At 41.5% G+C, this 15,607-nt stretch overlaps 1 protein-coding gene across 1 annotated transcript in view; it reads left to right on the top strand.

Annotated features, from left to right (window-relative positions):
• ADCY2 (adenylate cyclase 2) overlaps nt 1-15,607 on the top strand; it is a 202,162-nt gene that overhangs the window by 108,408 nt on the left and 78,147 nt on the right. The window contains 1 exon segment of the mRNA XM_006015699.2: nt 9,685-9,769. Within this exon segment, the coding sequence (XP_006015761.1) occupies nt 9,685-9,769 (85 nt within the window).

Below are 15,607 nucleotides of genomic sequence, written 5' to 3'. Positions count from 1 at the left end.
TAGCACTTTACATTTACTATCATGAAATATTTTAGTGGAAGTACCTTCTTGTTTATAGGTTGTTTTTGCTATTATTGTTGCTTGTTGGAAGGCAGCTATTCTTACATGTGTAGCTGATCAGACACATTGGTATCACTGACAGGCTAATCATTACAGGCTTAGACCTGTCATATTCGTTCACCTTTGAACGCCTTCTTCATACAGCTTATGTCCAAGAGAAAACATGATATAACCATCAGCTTTCCTGATGTCCTGCACATCATAAAGCCATTCATTTTCACATTGCTACCCCTACACTGAGCACAGTAATTTGTATTTAGTTAAAGCACTTCTGCCAGACTGGCATCCAGCTTTGAGTTGAAAATATCATGAGATAGCAAAGCTAGTTCTTTCACTGGTAGTTTGTTCCACTGATTAATTATTCCCTCAGTGTGCCTAATTATAATTTGAATTTGTAATTTGTGCCTAATTGTAATTTGAATTTATCTGGCTTGACTACTTAGGCAAAAAAGACTTCAGGATTTGGCCCTTAGCTCTTGGGAAATTCATAGACAAGAGGGAAATGAATATTTCCAGTACTTTTTGGGGGGGCGGGGGGAGGAGAAGGGCATTCAATTATTCCCCATAGGTCACTGATGCTTATAAATCTAGGGGCCAGAAAGGCTCTGTTTGCATGTGACATTCTTTTGCTTTTCATTCAGACCTAGGGTGGCATTCAGTTATTTTCTGAATGCCTAGATGATGAGGTCTGGTCATCCCAGTCCACAAAAAAATCCTTATCTATGCTGAATTTCTTTTACTTTCTAGTATGGCACGCTAACCATCACACCACAGGGCAGCCACAAGAAGGAGGTCTGTGGGAGATATGGAATCTGGGGGATGGGAACAAGCAAGGTGGTATATGGCTGAAGGAGGTGGCTTCTGGATTGGTCCCATGTCAAAAGTAAGGCAGAAGCTTCCCCCTGCACTGTCCTTCATCTGTTATTTCCAAAGACAATACTAGTGGCTCACCTGTGGTGCAGTGGCCAGAGTGCTGTCCTGGGAAGCAAAAATGATCCTATTTCAAACCCAGGATCTCCAGCATCACAGCTGTGTGCCCTAGCTACTGAGCTATGGGGGCAAGGAACACAGCAATAGCTGTTTTCTATTCCTGAATCTAAGTCATGGAGTCATAGGTTTTGGCCAACTCCATTTGCGGGCATCTAAGACTGCTATGTGTCCACAAGAGTTGGATTCATGTGCCTCAGCCACTGCCACATGTGCCCAATCCATGCAACTATGCAGCGGGACATAGCCATCCATGTAAATAAGTGGCTTTTGGGGAATTCGACGGGCAAAAATGTGCAGATGATCCCACCTGGGTGCCTAAACAACCACAGAAAACTAGAATGCCACCTCTAGGTACTTCCATTATAAGTATAGGGGCCTTTTTCAACATCCACAGGACAGAATGCTTGGTTTGTTCCTCTGGCTGCCCAGTGGGCTGATGGGATGCCAGTTCTTCCCTCGGGGCTACCTGGACTTTCCTTCTTCTACCCCCACCCCTGCCCCTACCTAGCACACACAGCAGTACTTTGCAGGAGAAGACTGCCCCTTACATTTATGTAAGGCAATAAACACTGCCCACATAGGAATCCAAGTTTTATTTAAGGTAAAAAAAAGGGCTATGTGGGCAACTAGATCAAATTTGGCATCCTGGTGTCAAGCCAGTGCTGCCATGAAGGGAGCTGAGCCAAGTCAGGAGATGGTCAGGCAGTGATGGTACCCCCTATTTACCACCCAGCATTTCCCAAGGAAGGTACGCACACACACACACAAATGAATTTATGGCTTAGCATTGGAGGGAACAAACTTTGAGTCTCCCCTCAATGACTAGGATCACCTCTTTGGAGAATTGCAACAGCAGATGAACCCTTTTGGTTCATGGATGATTGATGCAGTTCATCCAAAAGAAATGGAGGGACCTGAAACAAGTGGGCAATGTGAGACAAGCTGGGATAGGAACATGAGACAATTAGATTTGTAGCATCCTACCTACCTGCTTCTAGCAGCCTCCATGGTCATCGTCTCAGAGACCAGTGGTGTTGGTAGGGTCCTCTCAAAGAGGAGAGGTAGGAGGTGATATATGGTAGGGGCTGGGCAGTAGTTTCCTGCCTTGGGATTCCTCACAGGCACAGAGCATGGTGCATCCATGGGAGGGTTGTGGAGCATCCCACAGGAAGGCACAGCTTTGAGGGCACCTGTCCCCTACTCAATCTCTTCCCTCTCCCACTCCTACCTTAAGACTCATATTCCATTAATCTGCTATTTTTCCACCCCCAGCCACCCTCAGGATTCCTAGCTTCCTGCTCCATCTAACTAGGTGCACTCTTTTTGCACTCCTGTCTGGCTTTCCAGTCTGGCCATAGCCATTTCCTGCTTCTCCCTAGATGCTCCTCTAGTCTCTCTAGTCCCTGGCTTCCATGGCCCCAAAGCTAGCCTGAGTGCCCTAAACCTAACTGTAACTAATATCTCTGTGGTCTCCTCAGTCACCTCTCTCTCTGATGTCTGCCTCAGTTCTGCTTACCTGCCTTCTCTGTAGACATAGTCATAGCCCCTTTCCCCTCTCTACAGATGGCCATGACCACCTTCCCCCTCCTTTTGTAGGTTCCAGGTGTAGGAAGGTTGCTGAAGGACTCAGCAGCTTCATCCATATGAGAGGCAAAGTATTTGTAGTCCTGCTCTGAACATGACTGCATTTCCTGGCTGCACAGGGCTGCAGACAGGCAGAGACATTCTGTTAAATGTCTCTAGATGCATAGAGCCTCTTCACAATTAGAAACAGCTGGGCACAGAGGCATACAGCTGATTTGCACAGCTCTTCATCCAGGACTTCTACATGTAAATCATGTTATCCCATACATGGGACTCTCCACAGGTCTGGAATTTTAGCAGCAGCGGAGGACTGATTAAAGCTTCCACTTCTCTTTTGTTGCCTAATTTTTGGATCTGGGGAACCCCACAGGCTGGATGACATGACTCTGCTGGCCAGATCTAGCCCCTGGGCTGGGGGTTGAGCATCCCTGCATTAATGGATTTTTCAGGGACTAAACAAGGTGGAACAGAATTGGATGCCTACATCCATTTAGATGCCTAGTGGATGCAATGTGGTCTTGGATGACTAGAGCTGTGCAAACCTATTGATTGAGTTTGTGTGTCATTTTTCCATGATGTTTTTTCTAAGAAATGTCCTGTCATTCAACCTTGAATTAATTCAAGGAAGTTGTTTGGCAGTTCTGCTGGTCAGACTAGGTCACAGTAGTCCTTTCTGTTTTAATAATGTATAAGTCTATGAACATTTTCAACCTTTCATTACTCCTGATTTTCATCTCTCAAATGCTTTTCATTAAACTTGATGAAATTTCTGTTTTCAAATTTAAAAAATGGGAACATTCACACTTGAACTTCTATGGGTAAATAGTCCCTAAGTATGGAGACTAAAACTGGCCCTGACATTCTGTCCTTCAAATATTGTTTTCCTCTCCTGCCTACTTACACAGGGCCCAAAGACAATGCAAGGTTTTCAGTGGTTACTAAAATATTTCCAGCCATTTGACAGTGCACAGGTTTTCAACCTTTTTTTCTGGTCTTTCCACAAATATATACACTACATCTTCTCCTTAAATTATGTTGTGGATAGATTAAAAGGTAAAATTACTTTTTAACTTACAAACCTAACAGTTATTTAGGTCCAAGGAGGTGATACTTCCCCTCTATCGGGCGCTGGTCAGACCGCAGCTGGAGTACTGTGTGCAATTCTGGGTGCCACACTTCAAGAGGGATGCGGATAACCTGGAGAGGGTCCAGAGAAGGGCCACTCGTATGGTTAAGGGCCTGCAAACCAAGCCCTACGAGGAGAGACTAGAGAAACTGGACCTTTTCAGCCTCCGCAAGAGAAGGTTGAGAGGCGACCTTGTGGCTGCCTATAAGTTTATCACGGGGACACAGAAGGGAATTGGTGAGTATTTATTCACCAAGGCACCTCCGGGGGTTACAAGAAATAATGGCCACAAGTTAGCAGAGAGCAGATTTAGACTGGACATTAGGAAGAACTTCTTCACAGTTAGAGTGGCCAAAGTCTGGAATGGGCTCCCAAGGGAGGTGGTGCTCTCCCCTACCCTGGGGGTCTTCAAGAGGAGGTTGGATATGCATCTAGCTGGGGTCATCTAGACCCAGCACTCTTTCCTGCCTATGCAGGGGGTCGGACTCGATGATCTGTTGAGGTCCCTTCTGACCCTAACATCTATGAATCTATATTAATATTAAACCTAATAACCTGTAGTTGTAATTAATTAGTATTCTTACTCATCCCCTTTTCTGTCTGTTAAATTGGATATGTAATTCACTAACATACATTATTTGCACTTGAATTTAATAAAGGAAAAATTAACAGGCTTTGCACAGGAACAATATTTAGCAGGACAATGTGCCCATTAGCTTTTGGGAGTACATTGCTAGTGTCATCACATCCCCTTCATAGCACAGAAATGTAAAAGCAATTATAATTCATCTTTTTCCCATGAAGAAAACTTGGAAGACATTTTCTGGTTCTTTTAAAATGGTGCTTTTTAAATTGTAATAGTGATAGCAGGCCATCTGCATAAGACGACTTAGAAAGCAGAAAAAAAAATCACTCATATAATTCATACATTGGAGTCAGATTTTTTTATTCTGTTATAAAGAAATTCAATAGACAAGAAAATACAGAAGGATAAAAAAAAATTTAAATATAAAAGGCGAGTTAGTTTGAAAAATTTGGGCCAAATGCTTCCCTCGTTTGCCTTTGTGCAGCACTGCATGCATATTTGTACAACAGAGCAAAATTCTATTGTCTGTGTTCATGGAATACTGTTGTTATGTTCACGTAAGTTAATATTTCATTTTCTCTTTGGAGAAAAGTCTTTGGAGAGAAGAACAATGGTTTTGAAATAAGGCCATCCATATGATTTGATCATCTAGCCCAGTGGTTTTTAAACTTTTTTTCATTTGCAGACCCCTAAAAAATTTAAATGGAAGTGTAGACCCGTTTGAATTGTAAGTGTGGGTATTTACATACTTTTGGTTGATCATAGCCATCTTTTACGGACCCCTTAGACAAAGTCTATGGACCCCAGGGGTTCACAAACCACAGGTGGAAAATCACTGACCTAGCCCATTGTTCTTCAGTGATTGTTTTCTACTGTATTCTTCAAAGAGCTTTCCCCAATCTACTTGCAAAATCTAGAGCAGTGATGATTCCTCTGTTTCCCTTGGAAATATTATTCTACAAATGAATACATCTCATGAGAAGAAAGCCTAAATGTACCATTTCTTTCTCTCATTACTTCATCAGGACTCTTTAACAGCTCACTGGAAGCTGTGAGGGACCCAGCCATTCGCCCTCCCTCTCTGCCTACCTCAAAAGAGGATGGGGGTTAGCAGAGCACTGCGGGATTCTGGTGGTCCTAGAATTCCAAATTCAGGAATAAAACAGTTTTTTAATAAATCTGTTTCTTTTTTTTCATTTTAATGTTGCTTTTCTTTCTCTTCATCATTATTTGATGGATAATTTATTAAGGATTCACATTTACTGTTTTTTTCCTTTCCTTTCAAGGGTGATTGAAGAGAAAAGTATTTCCTATTATTATTACTGTAGAACTGCAGGTACTAAACAGACATTACATGTGAAACTATAAAATGTAGCAATGCCAAGAAGTTACTGTTTGAAAGAAGTAGTATTTTTTGGCACTTTGCCATGTTATAGTGTTGCAAAAAGCTAAAACAGTGCTACAAAGATGTGTATACTCATACAAATGTAATGTCTGTCTACTTCCTGTCCAGTCATATGTCAAATAATGGCACTGTGATTTTAAAAATTTTGATAATGAATGCTAATGTTTTTTACAATTGCCTCAGTAATTAATGAAAATGAAATAATTGCTTCAGAGGATTTTTTCCAACTTTCAACCTATATTTTGTAAAAATAAATAGTAAAAATAGTAAAAATAAATAAATGAAGTCAGAACAATTTTCAAGCTATTTAAGTTTAAAAAGCAAATAAACACGCAGATTTCCAGTTGTCCATAATTATGAAATAATATTTTTAATAAAGGAGTATGAAAAGCATTTTGCACATTTTCTTGGCAATTGAGCACTAGAGCTTGAGGAAATGGGTTGTAGTTGATAATGAGATGTATTAGTGTAAATGTAATCAAGAGCCAAGAACAGAGTTTCACTACATACAAGACAAAGGAGTGTTCAAGACTAGAGCTTAGCATCAGATTAAAGTATTATTCCTTGGTCCTATAAATTCTGTATGAGAACTAGTTCTGCCCAAGCACATGATTGTTGACTGAGGGGTCATGGAGGCTAGGGACAAAAATTACACATAAGCCACTATAAGCAATTGGAAACCAGTCCAAATCTGTAACACAACAGGGCTAGGGATAGACATTAACAAAGTCTGAACTTGAATTGATGCAGTCTTTGCATGTTAGCCTAACCTGGCTAGGCTAAATCCGTTTTGTAACCAGACAGATATCCAAGAAATGCAGGCACATGCCTGCAGTGGCTCAGGCTAGAAGCCGGGGACACTAGAACATCCCTCCCTTCCTTTCCACAGAGCTGAGCTGAGGGGCACGTTACCAGGCCCTGGCAGGACTCTGTGATTAGGGAGGGGTTCCCCCACTCCTGACCAGCCCATCAAGGAATTTTTATCGCCCCTAACTCAATGTTTATCACTCATTAAGAAAACAACAGAGGGATGTTGCCAGCTATCTGTTGATTCTGCCTTTGTCCCGTGTGCCACAGCTTGGAGGTAGCCAGCATGTGGTCTTCCAGCTAATGTTGAGAGGCGTCTGTGAGGGACAGGGGAATGCCTGCTTAGCAGAGAGTGGAGAGGGTAGAGGGGAGCAGAAGCCAAGCAGAAGCCTGTAGGGACTGCTGGAGTTGCATCCAGAGAGCAGAGGGAAGGAGCCAGCCCTACTATGGAACAGGGAGCTCCACCCAGCCCAGAGAGCATGCCAGGATGCTGGGGGGAGTCTGATTTAATTTAAACCAACAAGGGGTCTGGGACAGACATTGCATAAACGTTTGAGACAAATCAGTTAAGTCTGACACTACATTCAACCAGATTTATCTCAAACCAGTTTCAGCCATTCTCAAACTGGTTTATGTGCACTGAACATCTGTTCCATTACAGGTTTAAACCAGTTTCTGATCACTTAAACCAGTTTATGTGTAATGTCTGTCCCTAGTTCAGTGCACATAAACCACTTTCAAAATGGCTTGAAACCAGTTTCAGATAAACCTGGATGTTGTATCAGACTTAACTGATTTAGGAGGGCCACTTAACGAGTTTTGGTGAGTTGTCAAGGGCCGCACACACAAAATCTTTTAGAAGATATCATTTTAACAAATTGTAAATTAAAAACAAACCATATACTAAAAATCAGACATTTACTATGCCATATTTTAATTTTATTTCTAAAATATTTTTGTCCTGATTTATGTTGTTTTTGAGTAGTATATATAGAGGCTACTGCATAATAGCTCAAAATAAAGTCTAACTCTTGTATACTATGTGTGGGGGCTGGGAGGATGTGTGGAGGGGGGGGGGGGGTGGGGGGAGGGGGGGGGGGGGCTCTGCCTGCACACAAGGTCCCAAGAGCCAGCTGGGGGTGGGATGAGGGAGGGAGCGTAGGGGGCGCATGCAGCACAGCTCGCCAGGGCAATGCTAGTGCATTCTGGTCTGTCCCCTGCATCTAGCCTGCAGCTGCCTCTGCTACATGGTGCTCTGCATGGGCCTGAGCCCGACCCACTCCCTCACAGAGCAGCTCATGCTCTACGTCCCCCCCATCCCATGGCCACCCAGTGGGCCTGGCCCCAGCCAGCATGCACAGCTTTTCAGTGGGTTTTCTCCTAGTGCAGCTTCAGCCTCCCAGGAGCTACTCAGCTGTCCCTGCCTCCAGTGGCTCCTCCTCCTGCCCCTACTGCACCACTGCAGGCAGGCAGGAAGCTGCAGCCAAGTAGCTCTTACCCGAGCTCAGGGCTCTAGCTCCAGCTCCCAGCTGCCTTCCACTCACACAGCCACCTGAACAATGAGCAACCACCCTCGCGCAGCTAAGTGAGTGGAAGGTGGCCTGGAGTTGGAACCCTGTGTGCTGGAGCAGGAGTCCCCCCCTCTGCCACTTCCCCTGTGGTGTTCAGCATGTATCCCCACAGCTGCCATCGCTTCCCTGTACTGCCTGCTGCCCAGAGCAGTGCAACAGGGGCAAGACAAGAAGGAGGAGGAACCATTGGAGGTGGGTGGGGGGGGGAGCCAAGCAGTACCTGGGTGTGCAGCTGCACTGGGAGCAGCCCCACTGAGAAGATGTGCATGCTGGCTGGGGCCAGAGCAGGGGCTGAAGCCAGTGGGAGCACAGCATGGGTTGCACCGGGTGAGACCAAGCAGGGCTCGGCCCCATGGGTAGCCATAGGCCAGATACAATCAATTGGTGGGGGCCAGCCCACAGGTTGGATCCAATCAATTGGTGGGATGGATCTGACCCCTTGTGTAGCTGATCTAGTTCCTTGTAGCTCATCTTGATGTTCTTTGAGAGAGACTTTAGAATCTTATGGCCCAATGCATACTTTGGCATGTGAGCTCTATATCTCCTTTTATATGCATGCTAAGCACGTGTAGGCAATGTGTGTTCTACTTTTTTTCTACTTATTGCACTCAGTAATGGATCCCTGACTGGAGTCTGCAATGAAGTCCAAATTCAGAAAGAAAATAGCATTTTTAATTAATTTTTTTCTTTTTTTTTCATTTTAATGTTGCTTTTCTTTCTCTTCATCATTGTTTGATGGATAATTTATTAAGTATTCACATTTGCTGTTTTTCTCCTTTCCTTTCAGTGGTGATTGAAGAAACAAGTTCTTCTTCTTATTACTATTATCACTACCACTGCTACGAAAGTTAATTTTGGAAATTCAGTAAACTCTTGAATACATAAGTTATACAACAGCAACAGATTAGCAACAAATGTCTTCTTTAATATGGAATTTCTACAGAAAAAAATGTACTTAAGATAGACTATGCTATTTATTAATTTGCAAAGGTGTCATGTCCTGTATTATGTCTACAGTAATAATGAGCACTTCAAAATTGATCAACATCGATAATTAAGGTTACACAAGATTTCCATTACAAATCATGGTTTTCAGGCACAATTTTCTGAAGATCGTATGTAAGACACAAGCATTTTCCTAACCGGGTTTCTGCCTAAAATAACAGTTTTGGAAAATATGAGTCAAAGACGGTTCAACCTTGGTTGAGAAGAAAGAGAATGGAAAAATATACAGTCTTGGGGGGGGGGTTTCAAGAAAGAATTTTAATGGATCTATTGTTGATATGCTTGCACTTAAAAAGTTGAACTTTGCCAAGGAAATAGACCAATATTAATAAGTTGAATCTCTTAGCTTTCTACTAAGAAAAAATAGATTTATTTTTCTGCACTACCGGTGTTTGAAAATTGCTGTTTATGTATAGTTAATGCTGGGGTATTAATTTTAGGCATCTTTTCCTTGATATTCTAAACAAGATTATAAAGTCTCATTATCTATAAAATATACATGATTTGAATATTCATATGTCCAATACATTTTTTTCTTTATTTCTTGTAGAACATCTATTCTTGGAATTTCCTTTGGGGCTGCATTTCTCTTGCTTTCCTTCATTCTTTTTATATGTTTTGCTGGACAGCTTTTGGTAAGTAAACAGAAAATATTAACCCAGTGGCCTACAAATTATATATATAATTTCAATATGTATTTCATTACCAATTTCATTATGGCCTATTAGTGCAATTTGTTGGCAAATTTCCCAATGGTTTTAGTGAGCTTTTTTGTCTGAGCAAAGCAAGCATATGCAGGCTTCTAATGGAATTATTCCCCTTTAGGCATCCTTATTAATCTGAAAAACAGAAAACACCAGTATGATGATGGTCCTTGCATACATGGGTTTTGATTGTGATTTAAAGAAAGGTTTACATTACAGGCTCATTTCTTGAAATGCACAGATTAGCTTTTGTACTAACAAGGGCTAGCATTTTTTTTAAGATTACTTAGTAAATATGTTTCATGTATGGTGGGGGCTTTGTCTTTTTTTAAAAATATCAAACAAGTGTGTGATCTGTATTTAATAGCAAATTTAGTATTTATTTATTTATATCAGACAGAAGCTAGAGGATTAGGTGTTTAATTTTTGCCTTAAAATCAGTATTGCCATATAATCTGTTAATATGCTATTATTGGCACATACGTTCACTTGTAGAATTTGAACCCAACCTCAGTTTCATGAGAAAAGCAAAAAAATCTCTTGTGAATTCCTTCCAGCATAATGTCATGGTAGTACTGGAGTGATGTCGTAGCCACAATCCTCCAGGCAATATGTGAAAAGGAAGGATTTTTGGGGAGGAGATGTCTTCTATTGAACCAACTCTATACTTAGGAGAGATTTAGATAAACTTTTGGTTACAGTGGGTGCATCTACATGTGTAATTCAAAGCAATAAACTCTGGAGCGGTTTGAACCAAAGTAAACTGCTCCCAAGTGTAGTGTCTACATGTGCACCTGAGACAGCAGCAATTTGAGCTGGGACAGAGCAGTTTACACCAGGGCCACTCCTGCCCTGCTTGGCCCGGGCTGGCAGGAAGGCATAGGGGGTCAGCCCCAGGCTCCAGGTGGTGGCATTGGGCGGCAGAGGGGCTAGCTGGGGCATGAGGGTGCTGAAAGTGTGGAGATCTGTGGTTATACTTTACTCTTCAGCTAATTAATCTACTTACTCCACAGTTAAGCACACATGTAGACACAGCCGGTCTGACTATTCAGGGCATGATAAGGCATAAACCTATGTCTCTTTCTGTTCTTTTTATGGACTATGACAGTTGGTAACACATGTGAACTATGGGACTCCATAATGATACCATTGTGTATTATCTCCTGAAGATAGGGTTGCATATCTTTGATATCTGGCCATCTACAAATGGCACCATTCTTCCAGTAGAAACCACAAGTGTACAAACATTAACAGTTTTTTCCCATACCAAATATGGTGGTTCCATAGAAAAATAACCCAGTTCCAGCCAGGTAGAAATTGTTTCTGGGAGAGCAGAGGCACAAACCCCTTGCTCATTTCTCTCATGGGAGTCCTGATCTAAGAAGTATGGATGGGCCTTGCCATGCTGCTCAGTCTTCCTGGGACCTGAGCAGAGAGAACAGTGCCACAAGCCCTCTGCCCACTTCTTATATCCAAGTCCCAATATGAGAAATAGGCATGGGCTTTGTTGTGCTACTCCCATCTGCTCAGTTCTTGGGCACACTCTGGAGGCAGGAGTAAATTCCACAAATTCAATTTTTCAGGGTCTGTTGGTGATGCCTGAGTCTCATACTGGCTACAAAGTCATGGTCAGTCTTTTGCCACTATTCTTGTTCAGCCAAATACTGGTGGTAAATAACTGGCCTTCATTTTTAGCAGGCACTACTGTAGCAGTCTTGCCTTCATGTGCTAATGCCCCAGTGGGTATGGCATCACTCTTCTGACCAGTGCTTTTAATCTGACTATATGCCAGGGCACAAAGTGAGTGCATCTTTAAGGTAGTTTAATAGTACTTCTTTGCTTTTTGTTAATGGTATTGGGCAAGTACTTTGAAAAGGCTGGTACCAATCACTATTATCACAGGCACATCTTGAATTCCCCTGTGGTCAGGGCATATGAACACAGCAGTGCTTCCTTCTTAACCACAATTATTTCCTCTGGAAATTCCAACTAGATAATAACACATCCTTTATAAAACACGCAGTGCCAGTCCAATTCATAGTTGAAAAAAGCTTAGGTTCTTATCATAAAATGACTGGAAAATAATGGTCACCCACTGTCCAGCACTGTCAGGTAGTCTGTCCTTTTAAGACCTAAGACCTCTGCTGTATTAATCTATTAATCCTAAAGGGATTTGGACCAGTAAGTCTTTTGTACTGTCATCGTTTCCCAACTCTTCCCAACTAAGCTTCAGCTTCTGAAATACTAAAGTGGGATTTTCTGGTACTTTGTAGCTATGTGACCATCTTTTCCACGCCTATAACAGAACAAGTGTCATCTATCCCTTTGCTGAGATGGTGCAGCAGTATCTTTCTATGAAGCCCTTTGGCCCTGCAGAGTTTGGGATTTGGGGATGTGCAAAATATGCAGAACTTTGCAATGCAGTTGCTTGCCCTGCTAGGGTTTTAACCTAATGTGAAAGGTATTGGGTGTCCATCACAAGATACTGTGAAGCTCATGGAGGATATACAAGTGCCTTGTACTTGAAAGCTTGCCTAAGTCTCTCCCAAACTTTCGATTGGCCCAACAAAAGGTATTACCCACAAAAAACCTTACCTTTCAGTACAATGTAATTTAGCAGTTCATAGACAGAGACAGCTCTTTGAGTTCCACAGCATGTGCTTTGCTAATTCAAATCTGTAGCGGCTCTGTGGTATTGAATTCCCTGTTCTCCATATTTATCCCTTCACTTGCCCTTAAGCTCCCAGGCAGAGAACTGAGAGATAAGGCTATTGTTTGAAAGCAACAACAACAAAATGTTAGACTGTTGTTCAGATATGTAGCCTTACAACTTTTAACTTTACCTCATATAAAATAAAACAGGGAGTGAATGTGATCTAGCCCTTGAAACAAGAAAAAAAAAACCTGACAATTTGTAGCATTTCTTCTGAATCTACTACCAAATTAAAGTGTGCTTTGGAGCAAATCATTTATTTCCCTGCCTCTCCATTTGCTTCTCTATAAACTAAGGACAGTGCCCCTTCCCAAGCACCAAGGATTATAAAGTGCTTTGAGATCCTTGAATGCACTGTATTACATTATGACTGAATAGTATTGCTACTTTATAGCCCAGGTTAGCTTAGCTTTCCTACACAAATCTAATGCAATGTCACATTTTATTACTGTCTGCTATTGACATGAGGAAAAATGATGGCAGCAGGAGGTGTACCACTGAATAACAGAGCAAAAGGAAGAAAATAGGGAATAAGAACAGATTGCTCCAGCAGAGAGATATAGCAGGCTAGAGGACTCTAGAGAGATCTGAAATGTTTTCTGCTGGGGAGTTATTAAAAAGACAGCCCAGGAAAATTCCAGAAACAGAATATGCTGGCATATTGGAGTCTAGGGATCGTGAGATGTATATTCCACTGGAGTGTTTTTTCTGTACCATCCAGTTTCCAGGCGGGGGAACGACACCAACATACTTCTCTGTGGCTTTGTTTTAAAGGAATTGCCCAGTCAAACTCCAAGGCTACAAGCAGCCTTGAGAAATTATGCCTCCTAAATAATACCTAAAGATTATTTTCAACGTTGACAATATATTTTTCATAAATCTGATATTTTCTCATCTGTATTGAAAATGCTTCCCTGGAATAGGAGCTTGTTGTTGTATGTGCAGCCTTCTATGAGATTTCTCCCTATGATCTCAGTACATATGAGAGGAACTTTCTATGCTTGTGCCTTGTAGGTCTGGCTCGGAGTCTAAGGAACTTGTAATACATCAGTAAGGATCATAGTGACAACTGCAAAATAGGCCATTATATTATCATTACAAATTATTCTAATCATAGCTGTTAGAACTGTTATATATTGTACATCATCACTGTCCAACTGTATTAGGAGAGACACCAGCAAAATGCCTGAACTATTATTCATATCTCTCTTCCACTCCCAATGCACCTGCCCCATTTTGTCTCTTCTGCAATGCAGAATCTCAGCATTATTTTTCAGCCTTCAGCACAGGTAAGCTGTGATACCCCTTTGGCATGTCTGTTGCAGAAATGAACCCGCTGTAAGCCCTGGCACTGAAAAGAGTAGCTGGAGCAGCATAAACATTGAGCCAAAAAAGACTCTAGTTTTTGACCTTCACATTTTATTCCTATTCTTTTAAGAAGACAGGATTTATCAACCTAAAGCCTTTTCTGAGCAAAATAAGTGCTGTTGTTGGCACAGTATATTTTACCATCCTTCTCCAAAGATCTATGAAGCCCCTTGTGAGTCTGCAGTTCACTTTTGGTAACTAGAAGGCTTTTTTTGCTTTGATACTGTTTTTAAAAAGATCAGGTTCAGATACAAATTTTATTGTCAAATGACTTGTATACACATTCCTATTTACTCCACTGAATATCATGCATATACATTTCAGGGTAGTAGATGTTGTTATGCTGTGTGTGTGCATGTGTGCATGTACATACTCACATATGCATGGATGTGTACTTATAATGTAAAACTGCCATTAAATAAGTTTGCAAAATAAGAACAAATAACCAGGCAGTTTCCTAGGCTAGGTGAGCTAACTTTTGGTCCTTAGTAAATACTGAAGTTAGTAAAACAAAGCACACAGGATAGGATTTGGAGATGGAATACAATAAAAACAGTAGATTAAAAATAAGGATATTTGACTCTCAGTATTATGCACTAGTCTGATAAAATTAAATCCTTTTTGTCCTCTGAGTCTGTGCTGGTTTTAAATAGCTGCCATCATTGCAAAGGGAATAAAACATGGAACAGCTGTCAGTCTTGAACAGTCCTAGGACTGTTCAATTTTCTTTCAGTTGGAAAGTGAAAATAATAAAAAAACAAATCTTGTGTTTGCTTTAATCTTCTCTTCCGGTTATAATTTAAAAAAATGAATAAAATAAATTAAAAGATTGCTGTGACTTAGTTAATATATCATGAGAGAGAAGAGTTAGACTTAATTTTCACTTCAGATTCATTATAAATTAATGGCCCATTGATCCTACCAGTTCCTGCGCACCACAGTGCTATCTAGTTCCATCAGTTACAAACTAACAAGATCATAGAACAAAGTTGCATACAGAGTTGTCCTCTGAAAGTATTGCGGAGCTGTGGGAAAAGTTACAAAGTTCTGAAGCCTCCAGTACCTTCAATCCAAAATTTTACCTCTGATACCGACGAGAACCCAGTGCCTCAGAGTCGAGTTGAAGTGGAAGTGTTGTTGTAGCTGTGATGGTCCAGAAAATGTACAAGAGGTGGGATGTTAGTGTTCTGTGTGGCACTTTCCATCGAGAACATTCAAGGAACATTGCAGTAAATAGTGATAAAATATGCTCATCGTGGAAGTTACTTCTAAAACATCTTTAATTACAGATGGGTTTATATACTAGAGCAAGATGAGGGTTCCTTCTAAACTCTTGGGCCTCAAAGGTGTGTAAATCCCATCATCAGGGACTAGAGCCCTAGGGTCCTTTGTACATGCCATAAAATTGGCATTTAAAGTGGCTTAAATACCCTTTTGCCCCACTTTAATGGTGTTGCTGTTTGCATGCTTGGTAGCTTATTCCACTTTAATGGTGTTGCTGTTTCCATTCTCGGAGACATATTCTGCTTTCAATGACTTTGTAACGTAGCAAGATAAAACACCTCCAAGATGTTTTAGTTTGCTACCTAACAAAATGCAACAGTGTACGGGACACTGGAAGCCGACATGCTCAGGGCTTGGTGGGCTTCCAGTGCCCCATGCACCATTCCCACTGCCTTATCCTGTGA

Source organism: Alligator sinensis, unplaced genomic scaffold (genome assembly GCF_000455745.1).
Source record: "Alligator sinensis unplaced genomic scaffold, ASM45574v1 scaffold126_1, whole genome shotgun sequence".
NCBI classification, from domain to species: domain Eukaryota; kingdom Metazoa; phylum Chordata; order Crocodylia; family Alligatoridae; genus Alligator; species Alligator sinensis.
Note: the sequence above shows the minus strand (reverse complement) of the source record. Positions and strands in the feature narration are given on the sequence as shown.